Source organism: Podarcis raffonei, chromosome 4 (genome assembly GCF_027172205.1).
Source record: "Podarcis raffonei isolate rPodRaf1 chromosome 4, rPodRaf1.pri, whole genome shotgun sequence".
NCBI classification, from domain to species: Eukaryota; Metazoa; Chordata; class Lepidosauria; order Squamata; family Lacertidae; genus Podarcis; species Podarcis raffonei.
Window position 1 is genome coordinate 20,840,076 of NC_070605.1, and position 16,155 is coordinate 20,856,230.

The following is a 16,155-nucleotide window of genomic DNA, read 5'->3' on the forward strand; positions in this document are numbered from 1 at the left end:
ATGTGCTTTAAATGTACACAGCCCCAGACATGTTCTGTTGATCTTTTCCTGGGTATGACCACTACCTTCTATTCATTATCATAAGTGCATTGGCAGTAATTTATGGGTACTTTAACCATTTCCGTGAATTAGCGCCATTGCACCCGTGCATTCGTCCAACAAGGTACACTGTGAATTTTCAGCAACTAATTTAACTCCAAGTAAAAGCTAAACAGGCTACCTTTCCAAAGGAGGGGGGGTGATTTTTGAAGGTTCTAATGTGCAACTTTTCATAAAGGTCACCTCCAGACTTGATTATTGTAACTTGCTCTACACGGGGCTACCTTTCAAGCTGACTCAGAAACTCCAGCGGGTGCAGAATGCCACGGCGAGGCTCCTTACAGGGTCCTTGCTGTGGGATCACATCCATCCAGTGCTTTAACACTGGCTCCCGGTGGAGTACGGGGTCAGGTTTAAGGTGCTGGTTTTGTCCTTTAAAGCCCTATACGGCCTAGGACCCTCGTACCTACGGGACCGCCTCTCCTGGTATGCCCCACGGAGGATTTTAAGGTCCACAAATGACATCACTTTGGAGGCCCCAAGTCGCAAGGTGGTTAGATTGGTCTCAACTAGGGCCTGGGCCTTTTCAGTACTGGCCCCGACTTGGTGGAACGCTCTGTCATAAGAGACTAGGGCCCTTCAGGACTTGACATGTTTCCACAGGGCCTGCAAGATAGAGCTGTTCCGCCTCGCCTTTGGTTTGGACTCTTATGTTTTCCCTCCCCTTACGGTTTTGATCCATGGGCTACTTTAAAAATGAGGCTGCATTTTAAATTGCATTTTAACCTGTATTTTAAATTGTGTTTTTTTCCCTATTGTGTTTTTATTGTAATTTTACTGGTGTTAGCCACCCTGAGCCCGGCTCTGGCTGGGAAGGGTGGGGTATAAATAAAATTTATTAATATTATTATTATTAATTCTTTTCATAGCTCCTTTTGCCTAATCTTCAGTCATTCTCCACTTGGGCAATAGACATGTAGGAAGGATTCTTGTCGCTTTGCGCTTAAAATCTCTCTACCCTCCCTCCTCAATCTTTGCCTGTAAAGAGTCTCTTTTCAGACCTACTTTGTCTGAAAAGGGACCCTGCATTCGAAAGTTAGAAGCATGCCTAATATCACTCCTCACTGAAAGAGGGCCCTTCTAGCTCTTTTACTTCCCCACATTGTGTCTCACTGTTCATGGGAAGTTATTTGGAACATAGGTGCCAGCTCCCTGGGTGCCCGAGCACACACAAAATTCCCCACGAAGGGGCCAGGCACCCACAATTTTCGGTGCCCACGGCCCCTGGGTATCCATGGTCACAGGGCCAAGTTGGCACTCCTTTTTTTTGTAAATAATTTTTATTCATTTTCCAATAAAGAGGGGGGAAACATTCCTATTAATAACAAATCAAGCCCAATCTTACCACATTCAGAAACAAAAAACAATACAGCCAATTATAGAGTCCGAATTAATTAATTTCAACGAGACCTCCCATGTTCTGGATTGCAAGAGCTAAATGTCCATCCTTTATCTTTCTGCTACCTTCTTTGTTACTTCACAATTTTCCAGTCCTGATACTGACAATCTCCTCTCTCGATTGATCAGTCACTAGTATAACTCTCTATCTTGTTTTACGTAACCTTTCCTTATTTCTGTAATCACGCAGGTGGTTTTTTCCACATTGTTCTCAGTCTTCGTATTTTCAAGCACAGTCCTCCTTCGATGACCCCTCCTTTTCTGCTGATTGTTGCTCTACTACTTTCTGGGCTTCTATCCAAGGTTGAAGTTAATTAGCGACGTCGCACTGCCTTTGATCTTTCCAAAGCAGCCGATGTTTCAAATGTACTGTAGGGGTGTACTTGGAAATCAGTAAGTTACACAAAGATTGTTTCGGTTTCCCCATAAAAAGCCACACCAGCTCTCCGGGGCCCTCGGACAGCTGGCAGGCATCCAGAGTTTAGAGTCACTCTCTTTTCAAACTGTATGTGATAATATTCCATGCAAGTACACCTCTTTTGTAATTTCAATAAATAAATATCTCCACTCTTCCCCCATTAAAGACTTTTTCTGATCATATCCCTTTTCTTTCTGCGTCAAGAGCTGCTACCGTCGCCATCTTCCCTCCTCAGCCCGAGCTGATCTGATCATATCTGATCTTACTCTGCCAATTTTGATCAGGGTTCTCCGCCAAGGACTGCGATGGTGCCAAGTTGGCACTCCTGATTGGGAGGAATATTAGTGCATGAGAGGAACTGCATAAATTCACAATTACTTTAGGGCAGGGACGTCACTTAGTTAAAGTAATCGTGACCAAATGAGTTTCAGTTGGGTCAGTTAACCAAGCTGAGCTTTTAACGAACCTGCTAATTAATCAAGCAGCCCAGTAATCCAGTGGCCCCAGGGAGAGCAGGCCATAGGAAGCATGAGATCTCCCTCTCTCTGCGGGTGAAGAGAGACCTCTGACCTGGGAGAAGAGGGTACAATACCAGTTTTCTCCCTCGCTGCCACTGTGGAAACTCTAGCAACCTTTGCCCTGTCGACTCCCGACGTTGGTTGGGCTGAAATGGAGGCATGCCAGGGCACATGGTTTGGAAGTATGTCAAGGGAGAACCAGGGGGAGGTTTGAAACCAAAGCTGCCCCCCCTCCAATACGCCAACATGCTCCCAAACCACAAATCAAACTACACCAGCCCTGGAGTTGATGTAGCTTATTCAGGTTTGTTCCCCTGTTGTTGTTCCCATTCGGAAGGAAATAAGTGTAAGTTAAGAAAAGGGGAAAATCTCTGAAATGAGCTCAAGGTCTTTGCAGGGTGAGAGGGCGGAATTGCTTCCCTGCCTCCACAACTCCTCAGCCTTAGGGTGGCATCTGTCATGAAGTAACACCACTGAAGGAAATCTTGGTTTGGGGCAGTTCCCACATCCGTCACAGCAGACAGCATGTCAGAAGAGCCTTTCCCTCTGTGTGGGGCTCTCCTTCTGAGGACACATCTGCTCCCCACAAATTCATTAAGTGCTTCTGAATTTAGTGTGAATCACAATTTTTCACCAGATAAAATGCTTTTCATTAGTTGAATATTGTAGCCCTCTTTTTGTGGGTGAGGGATGAGCCTTGCAGTTACCGGAAGATGAGTTCGGGGAAGGGAAAATCTGGAAAAACTAAACAGAAATGTCACAACAACAACAACAAGCTGTTTTTGCACAGCTTTAAAATGTTTTGTAAGGGCAGCTTGTGCCTTTGCAGCTCTTTGGGTTAGCGGAAGAGCTGAAGGGAAGGCCATTTTTCATTAGGGAGAAGCATGGGGCAACTTTGGCTGGCTCGTGAGTGACCAAAGAAAATCTATAGCTCTGATGAGGAACCTGTGACCCTATAGCAGTTATCGAGCTCCAGCTCCCATCTTTCCTGACTATTGGCCACATTGCCTGTGGCTGATGGGAGTTGGAACACAACATCTGGAAGATTGGTGACATTCTGTGCCACCAAGGCCACCTGTGCCTCAAGTGACAACAGCAGATTCAGGAGAACCCCCAAACTTCCTCCTTCAGAGGGACCAAATCTAGAGTAGGCCACCCACATCACCCAGCTGGTCAGAGGAACCACCCAGCAACGGTTGTTGTTGTTTAGTCGTTTAGTCGTGTCCGACTCTTTGTGACCCCATGGACCAGAGCACACCAGGCACTTCTGTCTTCCACTGCCTCCTGCAGTTTGGTCAAACTCATGCTGGTCGCTTCGAGAATACTATCCAACCATCTCGTCCTCTGTCGTCCCCTTCTCCTTGTGCCCTCCATCTTTCCCAACATCAGGGTCTTTTCCAAGGAGTCTTCTCTTCTCATGAGGTGACCAAAGTATTGGAGCCTCAGCTTCACGATCTGTCCTTCCAGTGAGCACTCAGGGCTGATTTCCTTCAGAATGGATACGTTTGATCTTCTTGCAGTCCATGGGACTCTCAAGAGTCTCCTCCAGCACCATAATTCAAAAGCATCAATTCTTCGGCGATCAGTCTTCTTCATGGTCCACATTTCACTTCCATACATCACTACTGGGAAAATCATAGCTTGAACTATACGGACCTTTGTTGGCAAGGTGATGTCTCTGCTCAGTCTTATCTGGATTGGCCCTTGTCCAGTCCTTCCAAGCACTGATTTAGCACATCTACTGCCTTACTTTGTTGTTGGCATTGGTCTATCTCGAGAGAAAAAGGAGTGTGCTTCCGGATGTGAAGTCAAACAGCTGTGTTAGGAGCACCAAAGTGACCTCACTGGGGCGCAAGCATAGGCAGTGTGTATGGAGGTCCTGGGCTGCTCAGATGACAAAAATACCCTCTTGGCCTCACTGATGTGGTCTAAAGGAAAGCAGAGCAATATGTTTGGCACCAGCTGGGCTGCAGGAGTTGCCGGCAGGAGGTGTACAACCATCATAGGGACTCCACTCCACAAATCTATAAAAAATAATTTGGCGGTTCAGCATTCCAATTTCACCGTTTCTGATGTTTTGCAGAATGGTCTTGTCCCGAGTACACCGGAAGTGTTCAAGTTGAAATCCTGCATCCGGAGAAAGACGGATTCAATTGACAAGCGCTTCTGCTTCGATATTGAAGTCTTTGAAAGGTTTGTGTTTTTATAGATGCCTTTTAAGAAAATGAAAGTATTTACGCAGCATTGTGCCATACCGTTAAGAGCAGACAAAAACATAGATTTGCATCTGAAAAATTATATTGAGTGTTTCACTTTTTCATCCAGAATAGGCTTTGAACGGGGAGAGAATAACGCTCTTAACTGGGTATGCTCATAAAGATCCTGTTTTAAGGTTGGATGGCGATCTGTCATGGATGCTTTAGCTGAGATTCCTGCAATTCTAGGGGGTTGGATTAGATGAACCTTGGGTCCCTCCCACCTCTATGATTCTATGTTGAATTAAAATAAAAAACCTACATTATTATTATTATTATTTGTTAGTTTATTTATCTTGTCCAGGGCAACCCAGTCAGAAAGTTCCAGAGGCCTTTAAATTTCTCCAGTCACCTAGCCTACACCTTAAAGAGAGAGCTTAACTCAAATGGGCTCTCAGATCTTTTGTAAGTGTTCTGTTTATAAGATGTGGATAACACTCCTCTCGTACATCCTTTAGTCGGTCTGCTCTTTCCTTTCACGTCCCCTCCAAGCCTAAGATCATGAAATATTCTCCCTCCCTATCCCATAGTTTTATAATGATTTATTTATTGCATTTATACCCCATATTTTTCTCCAAGGGGCTCAAAAATGGCATACATGGTTCTCCTCCTCCTCATTTAATCCCCACAACAACCCTGTGAGGTAGGTTAGGCTGAAAGACAGTGACTGACCCAAGGGCACTGGCCAGGTGAAGGTTTGAACCCTGGTCTCCCAAGCCCTCGGCCAGCACTCTAAGCAACTACACCACACTGGTTCTATAGATAAAAGTAAAGGGACCCCTGACTATTAGGTCCAGTCGTGGCCGACTCTGGGGTTGCAGTGCTCATCTCGCTTTATTGGCCGAGGAAGCCGGCGTACAGCTTCCGGGTCATGTGGCCAGCATGACTAAGCTTCTGGCGAACCAGAGCAGCGCACGGAAACGCCATTTACCTTCCCGCTGGAGTGGTACCTATTTACTTGCACTTTAAGGTGCTTTCGAGCTGCTAGGTTGGCAGGAGCAGGGACCGAGCAACAGGGGCTCACCCTGTCACGGAGATTTGAACCGCCAACCTTCTGATTGGCAAGCCCTAGGCTCTGTGGTTTAACCCACAGCACCACCCATGTCCGCTCTATAGATGGATATAGATAAAACCTAAAACCTACCTCGTTTTATTCAAACATAAGAGCCCTACCGGGCCAGATCCACCTAGGCCAGCATCCTGCTTTCTAAAGCGGCTCACCCAGATGCATCTGGTAAGCCTACAAGTCAGATATAAAAGTTGCAGCCCTCTCCCTTGTTCCTCCCCACCACTAGGAGGCACCCTACTCTGCTGCAGACAGTATAGCGCTAGATGGACCTATAGTCTGTCTTGGTCTGCAGCATCCTACCTATGATCCGTTGTGTTACCTACAATGTTCTACCTACCTTCTACATGGAGGTCTCTGGAAAGGTAGCAGAACTCCCCCTTGTACACAGTCACTCTTCTTTATCCCACTGAAACCTCCCCAAAAAGGCTAGGGGGTGCAGATACACTCTAGGAGACCCCATGTTTACGATGATGATGATGATGATTTATTTATACCCTGTCCATCTAGCTGGGTTTCCCCAGCCACTCTGGGCAGCTTCCAACAAAATATTAAAATACAGTAGTCTGTCAAACATTAAAAGCTTCCCTAAATGCCTTCAGATGTCTTCTAAAAGTCTGGTAGTTGTTTTTCATCTGGTGGGACGATGTTCCACATGGCGCCCTATGGAATTATAGTAATGTGGTACGGTTGTACCTCAAGTAATACGCCATTTTTGTTTTAAACACAGTGGAATCTTTGGGAAGCTGTAGTAGACATGAGTGTTAATGTGTTTCTACAGTGCTTTTTTCTGGGGGGTGTTTAGGGGTAAACATTTTGTGTTGCCCCGACGGACCGACATGCCAGCTGTCTCCACAGTAGCAGCGCAGACTGGAGCTCCGTCATTCTCCCCGCCGGTGCCCGGAGAAGGGAGTCTGGGGTGGCTGCGGTGGAGGCGATGGCTTTCCTCCTGCTCCTCCTCCTTCCTCTTGCAGGGCTGAAGCCAGCTGGCTCTTTTTTTCTTTCTTTTTTAAGAAAAAAAGCACCGTGTTTCTATTTCATCTGCAGCATCTGCAAGCCACTCAGTAACAAAATCTTGCCAGGCGATGGCAGTTTACCAACATTGCAGATGGGCAAATCGTTCAGGGCTGCTTTTAAATGTTTCCCCAGTTTTGAAGAGAGAAGTTTTGAAATAGGGATCTTCCCTGTCCCGCCCCTCGTTCCTTAAATCTGTTTGACCCTAGAGTCTTTTGTTGTTGTTGCTTTAATTCAGGCTCCTTGAGAAGGCCTCCTTGACAAGGCAGAATGTGACCAAAGGTCCACATCAGAAACTTTTAATGATGTTTTTGATAGTCCGTTTGAATAACTGTCGTTTTGTTTAGTTGTCTCAGCTGCTGGCCCTCAGGAGCTCCACTTGGAAAGCTCTTGTAATGAAAGAGAGCATATTGTATAGAGAAGAGACATGTTCCTTGGATAAGAAGTTCACTGGAAATACTCAGTTCAGCTCTAGCACTTACTCCTTCTCATTTTACTCAGCATGGTACTTTCCTCTTCAGACAATCTTCACAATTTGTGAAAAGTAAAGAAAACAAGTGAATCACTTGCTTTTGTTGTTGTCTTTTAAATAGGCATGGGATCATTACACTACAAGCTTATTCCGAATCCAACCGGAAGCTTTGGCTGGAAGCAATGGATGGAAAAGAACCGGTAAGGAAATCCTTGTTCTATCATTCATTTCTTTTGATTTATTTATTTTTTCCAGGCAGAGAATTAACAGCAAATTTACTTTGCCTCTTTTAAGACTGGGGTGGGGGGAGGCTAAACCCGTGACCTGGGGGCCTAATCCTGTCCCCACAACACAATTTCCCCCCTCCAAAGCTCCACAATTTTTGGCCGCAGCAAAAAGAAATGAAGTAGATAAAGACCTTGGGTGGGTGAAGATGCCAGTTACCCCCTCCCCAAGCCTAATAATAATAATAATAATAATAATAATAATAATAATAATAATTTTATTATTTATACCTTGCCCTTGCCCTTCTGGCTGGATTTCCCCAGCCACTCTGGGTGGCTTACAGCATATCTCAAAACATAAAACATTAATGCTTAAAAACTTCCCTAACCAGGGCTGCCTTCAGATGTCTTCTAAAAGTCAGATAGTTGTTTATTTCCTTGACATCTGAAGGGAGGGCATTGCACAGGGAGGGTGCCACTGCTGAGAAGGCCCTCTGCCTGGTTCCATGTAACTTCGCTTTTCGCAGTGGGGGAACCAGCAGAAAACCCTCGGATGAGGACCTCAGTGTCTGGGCTAAGCGACGGGTGTGGAGATGCTCCTTCAGGTATACTGGGCCAAGGCCGTTTAGGGTTTTAAAGGTCAGCACCAACACTTAGAGAGCGATGATGATGATGTTGATACATTTATTTATACCCTGCCTTTTTCCCTGACAAGGCTCAAGGCAGCTTATAGAGAGAAATAAGAACTGCTAAAAATATAGGGGGGGGTCATTAAAAAACAGTTAAACTTTGATAGAATTAAATCCATATGCATATATAAAATCTGTTAGAGCCATACCAATAATTACAACAGAAACAGAATGGCACCAGCCCTTTCGATAAAAGCACTCAGTTCCCAAAGTCATCAGCAGCAGGAGGAAGGACAACAACAACGAGGGAGCCAGTCTAGTTTTCTAGGGAAGGAGTTCCAAATTCTGGGAGCAGCCACCAAGAAGGCCCTTTCTCGAGGGATTACCAGATGTGCCTGTGTGTCCCAGGCACCCCAGTCAATGAAGGCACATGTCTGATAGGTCATTTTTTGTTGATGAAAGCTCGCACTTGCAGCAATTTGCATGGTATTCCAGATAACACATGCACACACCCTTTCCCAGGTCTGCGCCCTGCAAAGCAGTTGCAGCAACAGTGGGGCCACACACAAACCTACCTTCTTCTGACAGGTTGCATGCCTGCACCCTGAGACTTCTCTTATGTGGAAGCTGTCACTCCTCTTCTCTCTTCAGGCCCCTCCTTGGTCTATGAGACAGTGGGGTGGGAGATGGCGGAGAGTCAGTTGGCCCATCCCTTGGCTGAACAGTCTCTTCCTCCACCTCTGACCCATCCTTCGCACCTCCCTCCTCCTCAGACTGCTCTGACCATTCCTTTCCCTCGGCTACTGCCTAGCTGGCGGTGCCAAACCCCATAGATTCCTCTCCTGGGTCAATCCCCTGGCCCCCTGCCTCTGCCACACACCCTTCACAGCCCTTCCAATCCCTAACACCATGGAGGTAGTTCGACCGACAGATGGGCCTCATCTGAACAACTGAAGTCCAGGTTGCCTCAGGGATTACCTGAACCCTTACATCCCAGCTCAAGCACTGAGCGTCCTTGATCATTCCCCAAGATGGTGAGGCTTGTTATGTACTGAAGTTCTCACCCTGGGCCAGCAGGGGGATACTGTAGATAGTTTTTACTCAGGTCCACATATTCAAATAAGGGATAGAAAGTGACGTTCAGTGATTGGATAGTTACAGGAAGTTGTTACAGTTACGTTGTTCTATATAAGCAGGCTGGCTGAGCCCTTCAGTTCAGTTCTGACCTGTGAATAAACAAGAGCTGTTTGGAGAATCACTGTGTCATCTGATATATTCACCCACAACTTGACAAGGCTCATTTGACAACAATGAGAAACCAAGCTTTTGGTTTGTTGGTCTGGTCTGTGGAATAACACTCTGCCAGTGGAGATTCAGCAGGTGCCTTCTGTGCCAACTTCTGAACGCCTGTTGAAAACTTTTGCTTCCTTCCAGGCCTCAGCAGGCAATTAAGAGTACATCCTTCTGCAATGGTTAATTGTTTTGAACCTTTTTGTGGTTTTTTATTCTGTGGTTTTATGTTTCATTCCTGCAAACCGCTTTGATGCATGGCTTGTTGCTTTGTCCCAAAATGGACTGTGGGTTCTTCGTTTCGAGTCAGCCGGCGGCATTAAGCAAGGAATAAGTCGATTTTTTCTTGGGTTTATTTCTGGCTTGCTGCTCATGACTTGTTCGAAACAAACAAGCCGTGGTCCAGTGTTCAGACACTACAGGAAATCTTGCTGAGGCTTGTCTGAACCATGTGGCTGCCACATGGTGTGGGAAGGAAACACATTCACAATTCAGTCTTGGTGAAACGCAAACTATGGTTTATCATGGTGTGCAAACCATCTTGCTTGCTCTGCCTCTTCCTTGTAGAGTTGTGGTAAGGATAAAATGGAATTTCCCCATCCTGAGCTGCTAGGAAACTAAACAACTAAATATGACTGTGACGCTTGGTTTCTTTTTTTAGATTTACACCTTGCCAGCTATTATTAGCAAGAAAGAAGAAAGTAAGTTAATATTCAATTATATGAGATTGTTAACTATGCCTATGAGTCCTTCTGCATAAGTGCATAATGCTTCTTAACAACTTTCCCCTGTTCTGCTGTACACTCCCATTTGTCATGACTATGCCTTCAGAAAGCCTGCCCAAATTACTTACAGCTAGTAGATGCTTCCATGTATTTGTGCTGTATCTAAGAGTCCTTAGTTTACCACTATGCGCATACAGTTTGTTTTAAATCAAAAACTCAATAAACCACAGCCGTGTCTATCTGAAAGTTGTGGTTTCTCTCAAAATAACCGATACAAACCGCAGATTTTATTGCAATATGTAAGTTTGGTTTGTTCGCTATTTCGTCTACAGTTTGTTTCAGTGGTTTGGGGATGAGGGGTGGCAAATCTGCCCTGTGAAAATAGAGGGATTTGTTGGGGAGTCATGTTGCTGCGTGCTTTTGGTATGTAGCATGGTGACTAGTGGATTCCAAGTTCGTCTCCCTTCTTCGTCCACTAGGGGCGATATAACTTAGCCGTCCAGCAAAAGCTCTGCTTGCAGGTCACTGCTGCTGGACATTTACTGACCATTCTCCCCAGACCTCTCCACCGGCAAGGAAGAGGGAGTAATAAGAACTTCCCATTCATCACACTACCTATCTAAAGTGACCCTGGAACACTTTTTTTTCTGTACAAAGCTATATATGAGTGTTAAAATTGTAAGAAGTTTACTAGCTCCTGACCAGTTACGGCAATCTTGTCAGGAACATTGCTTTTATACATTTTGTTCTTCTTAATTTAGCCAGTTAGCAAAATCAGCCATGGATATACTTTTAGAAATAGCTTCAAAAAACAGCTTATTTTGGCTGCGCTAATTAGAGATCCTAACAAATCGCGCCTTTCCTGCCTTCAAGTGTCTTTAGTAGATGTTGGCAATAACCTGTTTTGTTTCCGCCCCGCAAATGCCCTAGGATGTCAGTTTAGCCTGACATTTCCACTTTCCCAAGGAGCTCATCATGATGTAATTCTCAGCCTCCAACACTTTCTCTTGAATTGTTGGTGCTAAGTACTGCTCTGTCTTAGATTCCAGGTGACAATAATTTTATCACACTGTGCCCTTTTTGTTCTTCATGCCACTGTTTTTTTTTTTTAACACATTGAATGTTTCGAAGATGTGCATTAAAAGGTGAAGGCAGTGGGCACCTATGTTTCCGAAGAAACATAGGTGCCCCCAAATCCAAGGGATTTCAGGCACACATGTAAGCATTTGCGTCTTACTGATTTTGTGCTTAAAATCTGTGCTTGAACTTCTTTGGATTTCAGTGTGCCTTTGGATCATGAATAGGGTCTCTTGAAATAAGTGAAGTTAGAAAAGCCACCCAGGTATCAGGATGGGGCTCCTTCCGCTCCCCATGAGCCTGGCCCCATCTCTTCAACACTTGCTGAGGGCTATTAACAAATCACATTTCTCCTTCCCCTTTCCTTCCAATATTGAGCAGCAACTAACCCGACAAACTGCAAGAAGATAACCAATTAGAGGTTTCTAATGACAAACCACTGTTGTTTTGAAAAATGTGTATCAGGGTCAGTTCCAGAGATTGCAATAATTTCTGTCCCGTAACTTCTAACACTGTTCTAAGGGGGCTAGGCCTCAAAAAAGAAATAACTGGAATGAATCAATTGAATATTGAGATAAGTATTTTATTTGCGCGGCCGTGAAGTCACAAGCCACGAGTTTCTGGCTTGCTTGCTGGACTGTGACGGCTATTGAAAGTCTGGCTTAATTTGTTCCTCCCATTTTGACAGCGTTTCTCAATGAAGCTGGCTTTAACTTTGTAAGAAAATGCATTCATGCAGTAGAGACGAGAGGTATGTATTAAGTGATGTGCAAGCCATTCGGTTCTGCCTTAGCAGAAATGAAATTTTTGGTGCCTTAAGGACCCTTGGACGCAGAGCTGCAGCAAATCTCACCTAGGCAATACGTAGCCCATTGCATGTGTTTGTAAAGTGTGGCTTGATTTAAACATGGAACAGGCTGTGCACAATAGGCTGCACGCACACGCACGCACACACACACACACATACACCCTACCATATGATGTTACATGTGGCAGTCCATTTTTTTCAAACAACTTACTCACTCTTCACTAAAGGGTCCCCAGCTTATTTTAAACTGTAGTTTAATAAAAATGAACCAGGTACAGGTGCATGCTGTTCAAATGTTCCCAGTTTGCTCCTCCCCATGCTAACCATTTGTCATGGGAAGAAGAAAACAAACCATTCGCATTACATGTGAGCCAGTTTCTGTGGTTTGTTTTCCCCTATGATCAAGAAGCCAAGAAAAACCTTTGCTTCTAACCAGGGAAGAGAAGCGGCGGAAGAAGAATGGAAAAAGTTCAAGGACTACTTAAAGAAATATTATAAAATTGGAGACAGTTAGAATGATGTTGGATTAAAACAAATGGTTACTATTAGTAATGGTTATGACAAAGAGAATAAGGGTGATTAGCATAAATTTATAATAAAATAAGGCAAGATTTCGCTGAATAACTGTAAGAATTTGGAATACAGAAACGGGAAGTAAGAGGAGGTCGAGGAAGTAAGGTTTAGAAATTGGGTTATGAAATGGTACTTGTTTTATGTTTTATTATTGTTGAATGTTTGTTCATGTTGTTTTGTTTCTGTTATATAAAAAATTGTTCAATAAAAATATTATAAAAAAAAAAAAAAAGAAAAACCTTTGCTTCTAAACCAAATCAGAGAATGTTGAGGAAACAAACCACAAACACTGATTCACGTGTAACACAAAGCCAGCCTCCGGATAGTTTCCTCCTTGCCACAGCAAAGAACTCGCAGGGAATAGTATTGCTTGTTTATGTCAAGCCGTGGTTTAAAGTAAACTGGGGTTGAATGTGACTTGTGAAGCAGCTGAAGGTAAGCTACAGTTTCAATGCAGTTTTAAGTGCTTAATCATACTCAATTTAACTTTGTGAATAAAATGTCATAGTGTTCAGTAGGGCTAATTTCTGAGTCCAACCGAAACTAAAGTGCTGAAAGCTAAAATAGCATATGACCAATTAACAGTTCCCAGTATTTCCAAAACCTTTTCCTTTCTAAAAAGCTAATTCTTCAATACTGAAAACAGTAGGAATCCGGAATTGTTTGACTGAAAATGCTGGTTTGTGAACTATCTAACTATTCAGGAGAGGGATCTTGCACAAAACAAACTCACTACAGGAAACCAGTCCATTCTGAGATTTCCAATGGCACCAGAAACCATGAAATTGTAAATGTGGACATATGGTGAGGATTTCAGCTTTGACCACAATACTTTCATTTGCAAGCCTGAAAAGACGGCTTTATACAAGGTTCTGTGGTTCTGTGCCTGTTTACTTGGAAGTATATTCGACTGAGTTCAATGGAACTTGGTTCCGAGGTGCAGATCTGTGTGGCTGCAATCTTATTCCTGTTTATTTTGTGAATAAGTTCCACTGTGTTCAATGGAAATTACTCCTAGGTAATGAAGATTGCTGCCTTTGTGGGGGTTTTTTAAAAATAATTTGGTTCCGTAAGTTGCTGCAGTGAGAGAGGAACAGTGCCGATATTATAAGTAAATCAAATTAGCTGCCCAAATGCAAATGTCTTAACGCGGCAAAAACTTACATTTTCTATTTTGGCCTTTGAAGGTATCACAATTTTGGGGTTGTACCGAATAGGTGGCGTGAATTCCAAAGTTCAGAAGCTGATGAATACCATATTTTGTAAGTGTGGCTGTGTCCCATCTTGCTTATTTGAAGTCTTCTATTATTGTGTATACTGCTGTGTGTGAAAATTGGGTATACAAGCAGGAAGAAATGGAACAGGTAGCATGTCAGCCATTCCATTTTAAATAGCAGCCTAGTCAACAGTTCATTTTAACTGGGTTTGGTGGCTGCATATGTTTTGCATTTAACAAAGTCTGAAAGGTGGCGCAGCCTCTCCAGCATTTAGATGGGGTTCCTGGGTATATCAACACCAGCTTCCATGGTGTTAGGTACTATTTATAAATAAGTTTCAGAGTGAGTCTTTTTCTTCTGGCTGAGATGGATTTAAACAGAGGTTTAAATTAAATTAAACCACATTTTTGAACATATGGTAGAATTTATTTCGTATCCTATGTCATGCTCCCATTGGACTTTAATCGCAGTGTGGGGATTTGTAGTATCTTAGAGTAGTATTTTTAATATTGTAGGTACCGCCCCTTTGCTGTGTCCTTCTGTTGTTAGGATGAGTTTTTTTCAAACCCAAACCCAACCCTCACACATACAACCAAACCATACTGCAACCAACCAACCAATCTCTGGATCCTCCAATCTCTCACAAAAATAAATCCATAAATAAAGGACTTACCCACATGATGCTGACACAAAAATCCTGCCCAAGCACCATGCAATAGAACGAAAGATCAATATGCCCCCTCTCTCCTCTCGCTTTTCTCCCAACTGCATAACGCGCATGACAGCAGTGTCATAGTGAATGTAAAAAAAATGTGGAAGAGACTCTATATGAATTGAAAGTCAAGAGACTCTCTGTATTTTTCTGTGTTTATTTGCTTGTTTGTTACACGAGAAAAACTTTAATGCAAACTAATTTCTTTGCACGCTGCACTTTCTCCAGTGCAAGTAGAGATTTAGGCCACGATGTTTTTGTTTGAAGACCTTAAGTTCCTCTGTGGGACATCCGAGGAGAGGCGGTCCCGTAGGTACCAGGGTCCTAGGCCGTATAGGGCTTTAAAGGTTAAAACCAGAATCTTAAACCTGATCCTGTACTCCACCGGGAGCCAGTGCAGCTGGTATAGCACCGGGTGAATGAGTAAGCATTAGCAAAGGACCCTGTCGAAACCTCATTTGCTCATTAGGAGGGAAAGCAGGTAGAGGCTTAAAGCCCTTTTCTCTCAGTTAAATGAATGCATATGCAAACTGGCTGAGGTATATAATGGACTTCCTTGCCATCCATGGCTACTCTAAGGACAGATAAGAAACCTAGCTGCTTAACCTCCAGCTTGAATATGTCATTGATTTCGTAAGTCACTCACTGGATACGTAGCAGGGTCAGAGATGCTGCACTTAAGGAGGGAAAGCAGGATAAAAATGTTTTAAATAAATAGCCCAAACTCAGAAATCATCACTGGCAGAGCAATGGAACAGCAAACTTCTTTAACAGGGGCTGTTGGTGAGTGAACCTAGGTAGGATCTTACATGTGCAGAGAATGAGCTGTGTGTTTCCAGTGGTTGGAACCATAGAAACTGGATGACTCTCGATACATGCACTTAATGCTTCTCCTTCCATTGATGTATTGGGGCAGTCATGTTAGATATTTAAGACATGTGTTATGTACTGAAGTTCTCACCCTGGGCCAGCAGGGGGATACTGTAGATAGTTATGCAAATGAATGATCAAAAGTGACGTTCAGTGATTGGATAGTTTTAGAAAGTTGCTACAGTAACGTTGTACTGGAGCTCTATATAAGCAGGCTGACTGAGCCCTTCAGTTCAGTTCTGTTCTGGCCTCTGAATAAACAAGAGCTGTTTGAAGAATCGCTGTGTCGTCTGAAATGTTCACCCACAACTTAACAGCACGTTCTACATTCACCCCCTTTCTCTTTCATAGCTCCAAAATCCCCTCCCGACATGGACATTGATTTGGAAATTTGGGACAACAAAACTATTACCAGTGGTCTAAAGAACTACCTCAGGTGAGTAAGCTGTGGGGGTTCAAAATTTCTTGTTTCCTGCTAGCTTAACAATATTTCTTTCACCCTGCAATCCCGGTGTAATATAATGGGGGAACAGCACCATATAATATCGGAGATAACCAGCCAATATTCATTTATATTAATAGCTATCTGTTCCGGTTATTACGCACCATAAACCCCTCCACTTGCAACGAGGCCTATTTAATTTCTAAACGGTTATCTAATGTTCACAGCACCAGGCAGTAAATCTCTCTTTAATTGGCAAATTTATTCTGTCAAAACGGCGTAGCATTATTTTCCTAACACGACGTTCAAGTAGGGTAAACAAAACTATAACTCCTGGAATAGTTCTCA

The 16,155-nt window shown here is 43.7% G+C and overlaps 1 protein-coding gene across 1 annotated transcript in view; it reads left to right on the forward strand.

The window, feature by feature from the left end:
- Positions 1-16,155, forward strand: part of ARHGAP42 (Rho GTPase activating protein 42) — a 169,491-nt gene that overhangs the window by 129,396 nt on the left and 23,940 nt on the right. The window contains exons 10-15 of the mRNA XM_053385674.1: positions 4,517-4,626; positions 7,362-7,440; positions 10,045-10,084; positions 11,874-11,936; positions 13,754-13,828; positions 15,717-15,801. Coding sequence (XP_053241649.1) covers positions 4,517-4,626; positions 7,362-7,440; positions 10,045-10,084; positions 11,874-11,936; positions 13,754-13,828; positions 15,717-15,801 — 452 coding nt within the window. The remainder of the gene's footprint in view (positions 1-4,516; positions 4,627-7,361; positions 7,441-10,044; positions 10,085-11,873; positions 11,937-13,753; positions 13,829-15,716; positions 15,802-16,155) is intronic.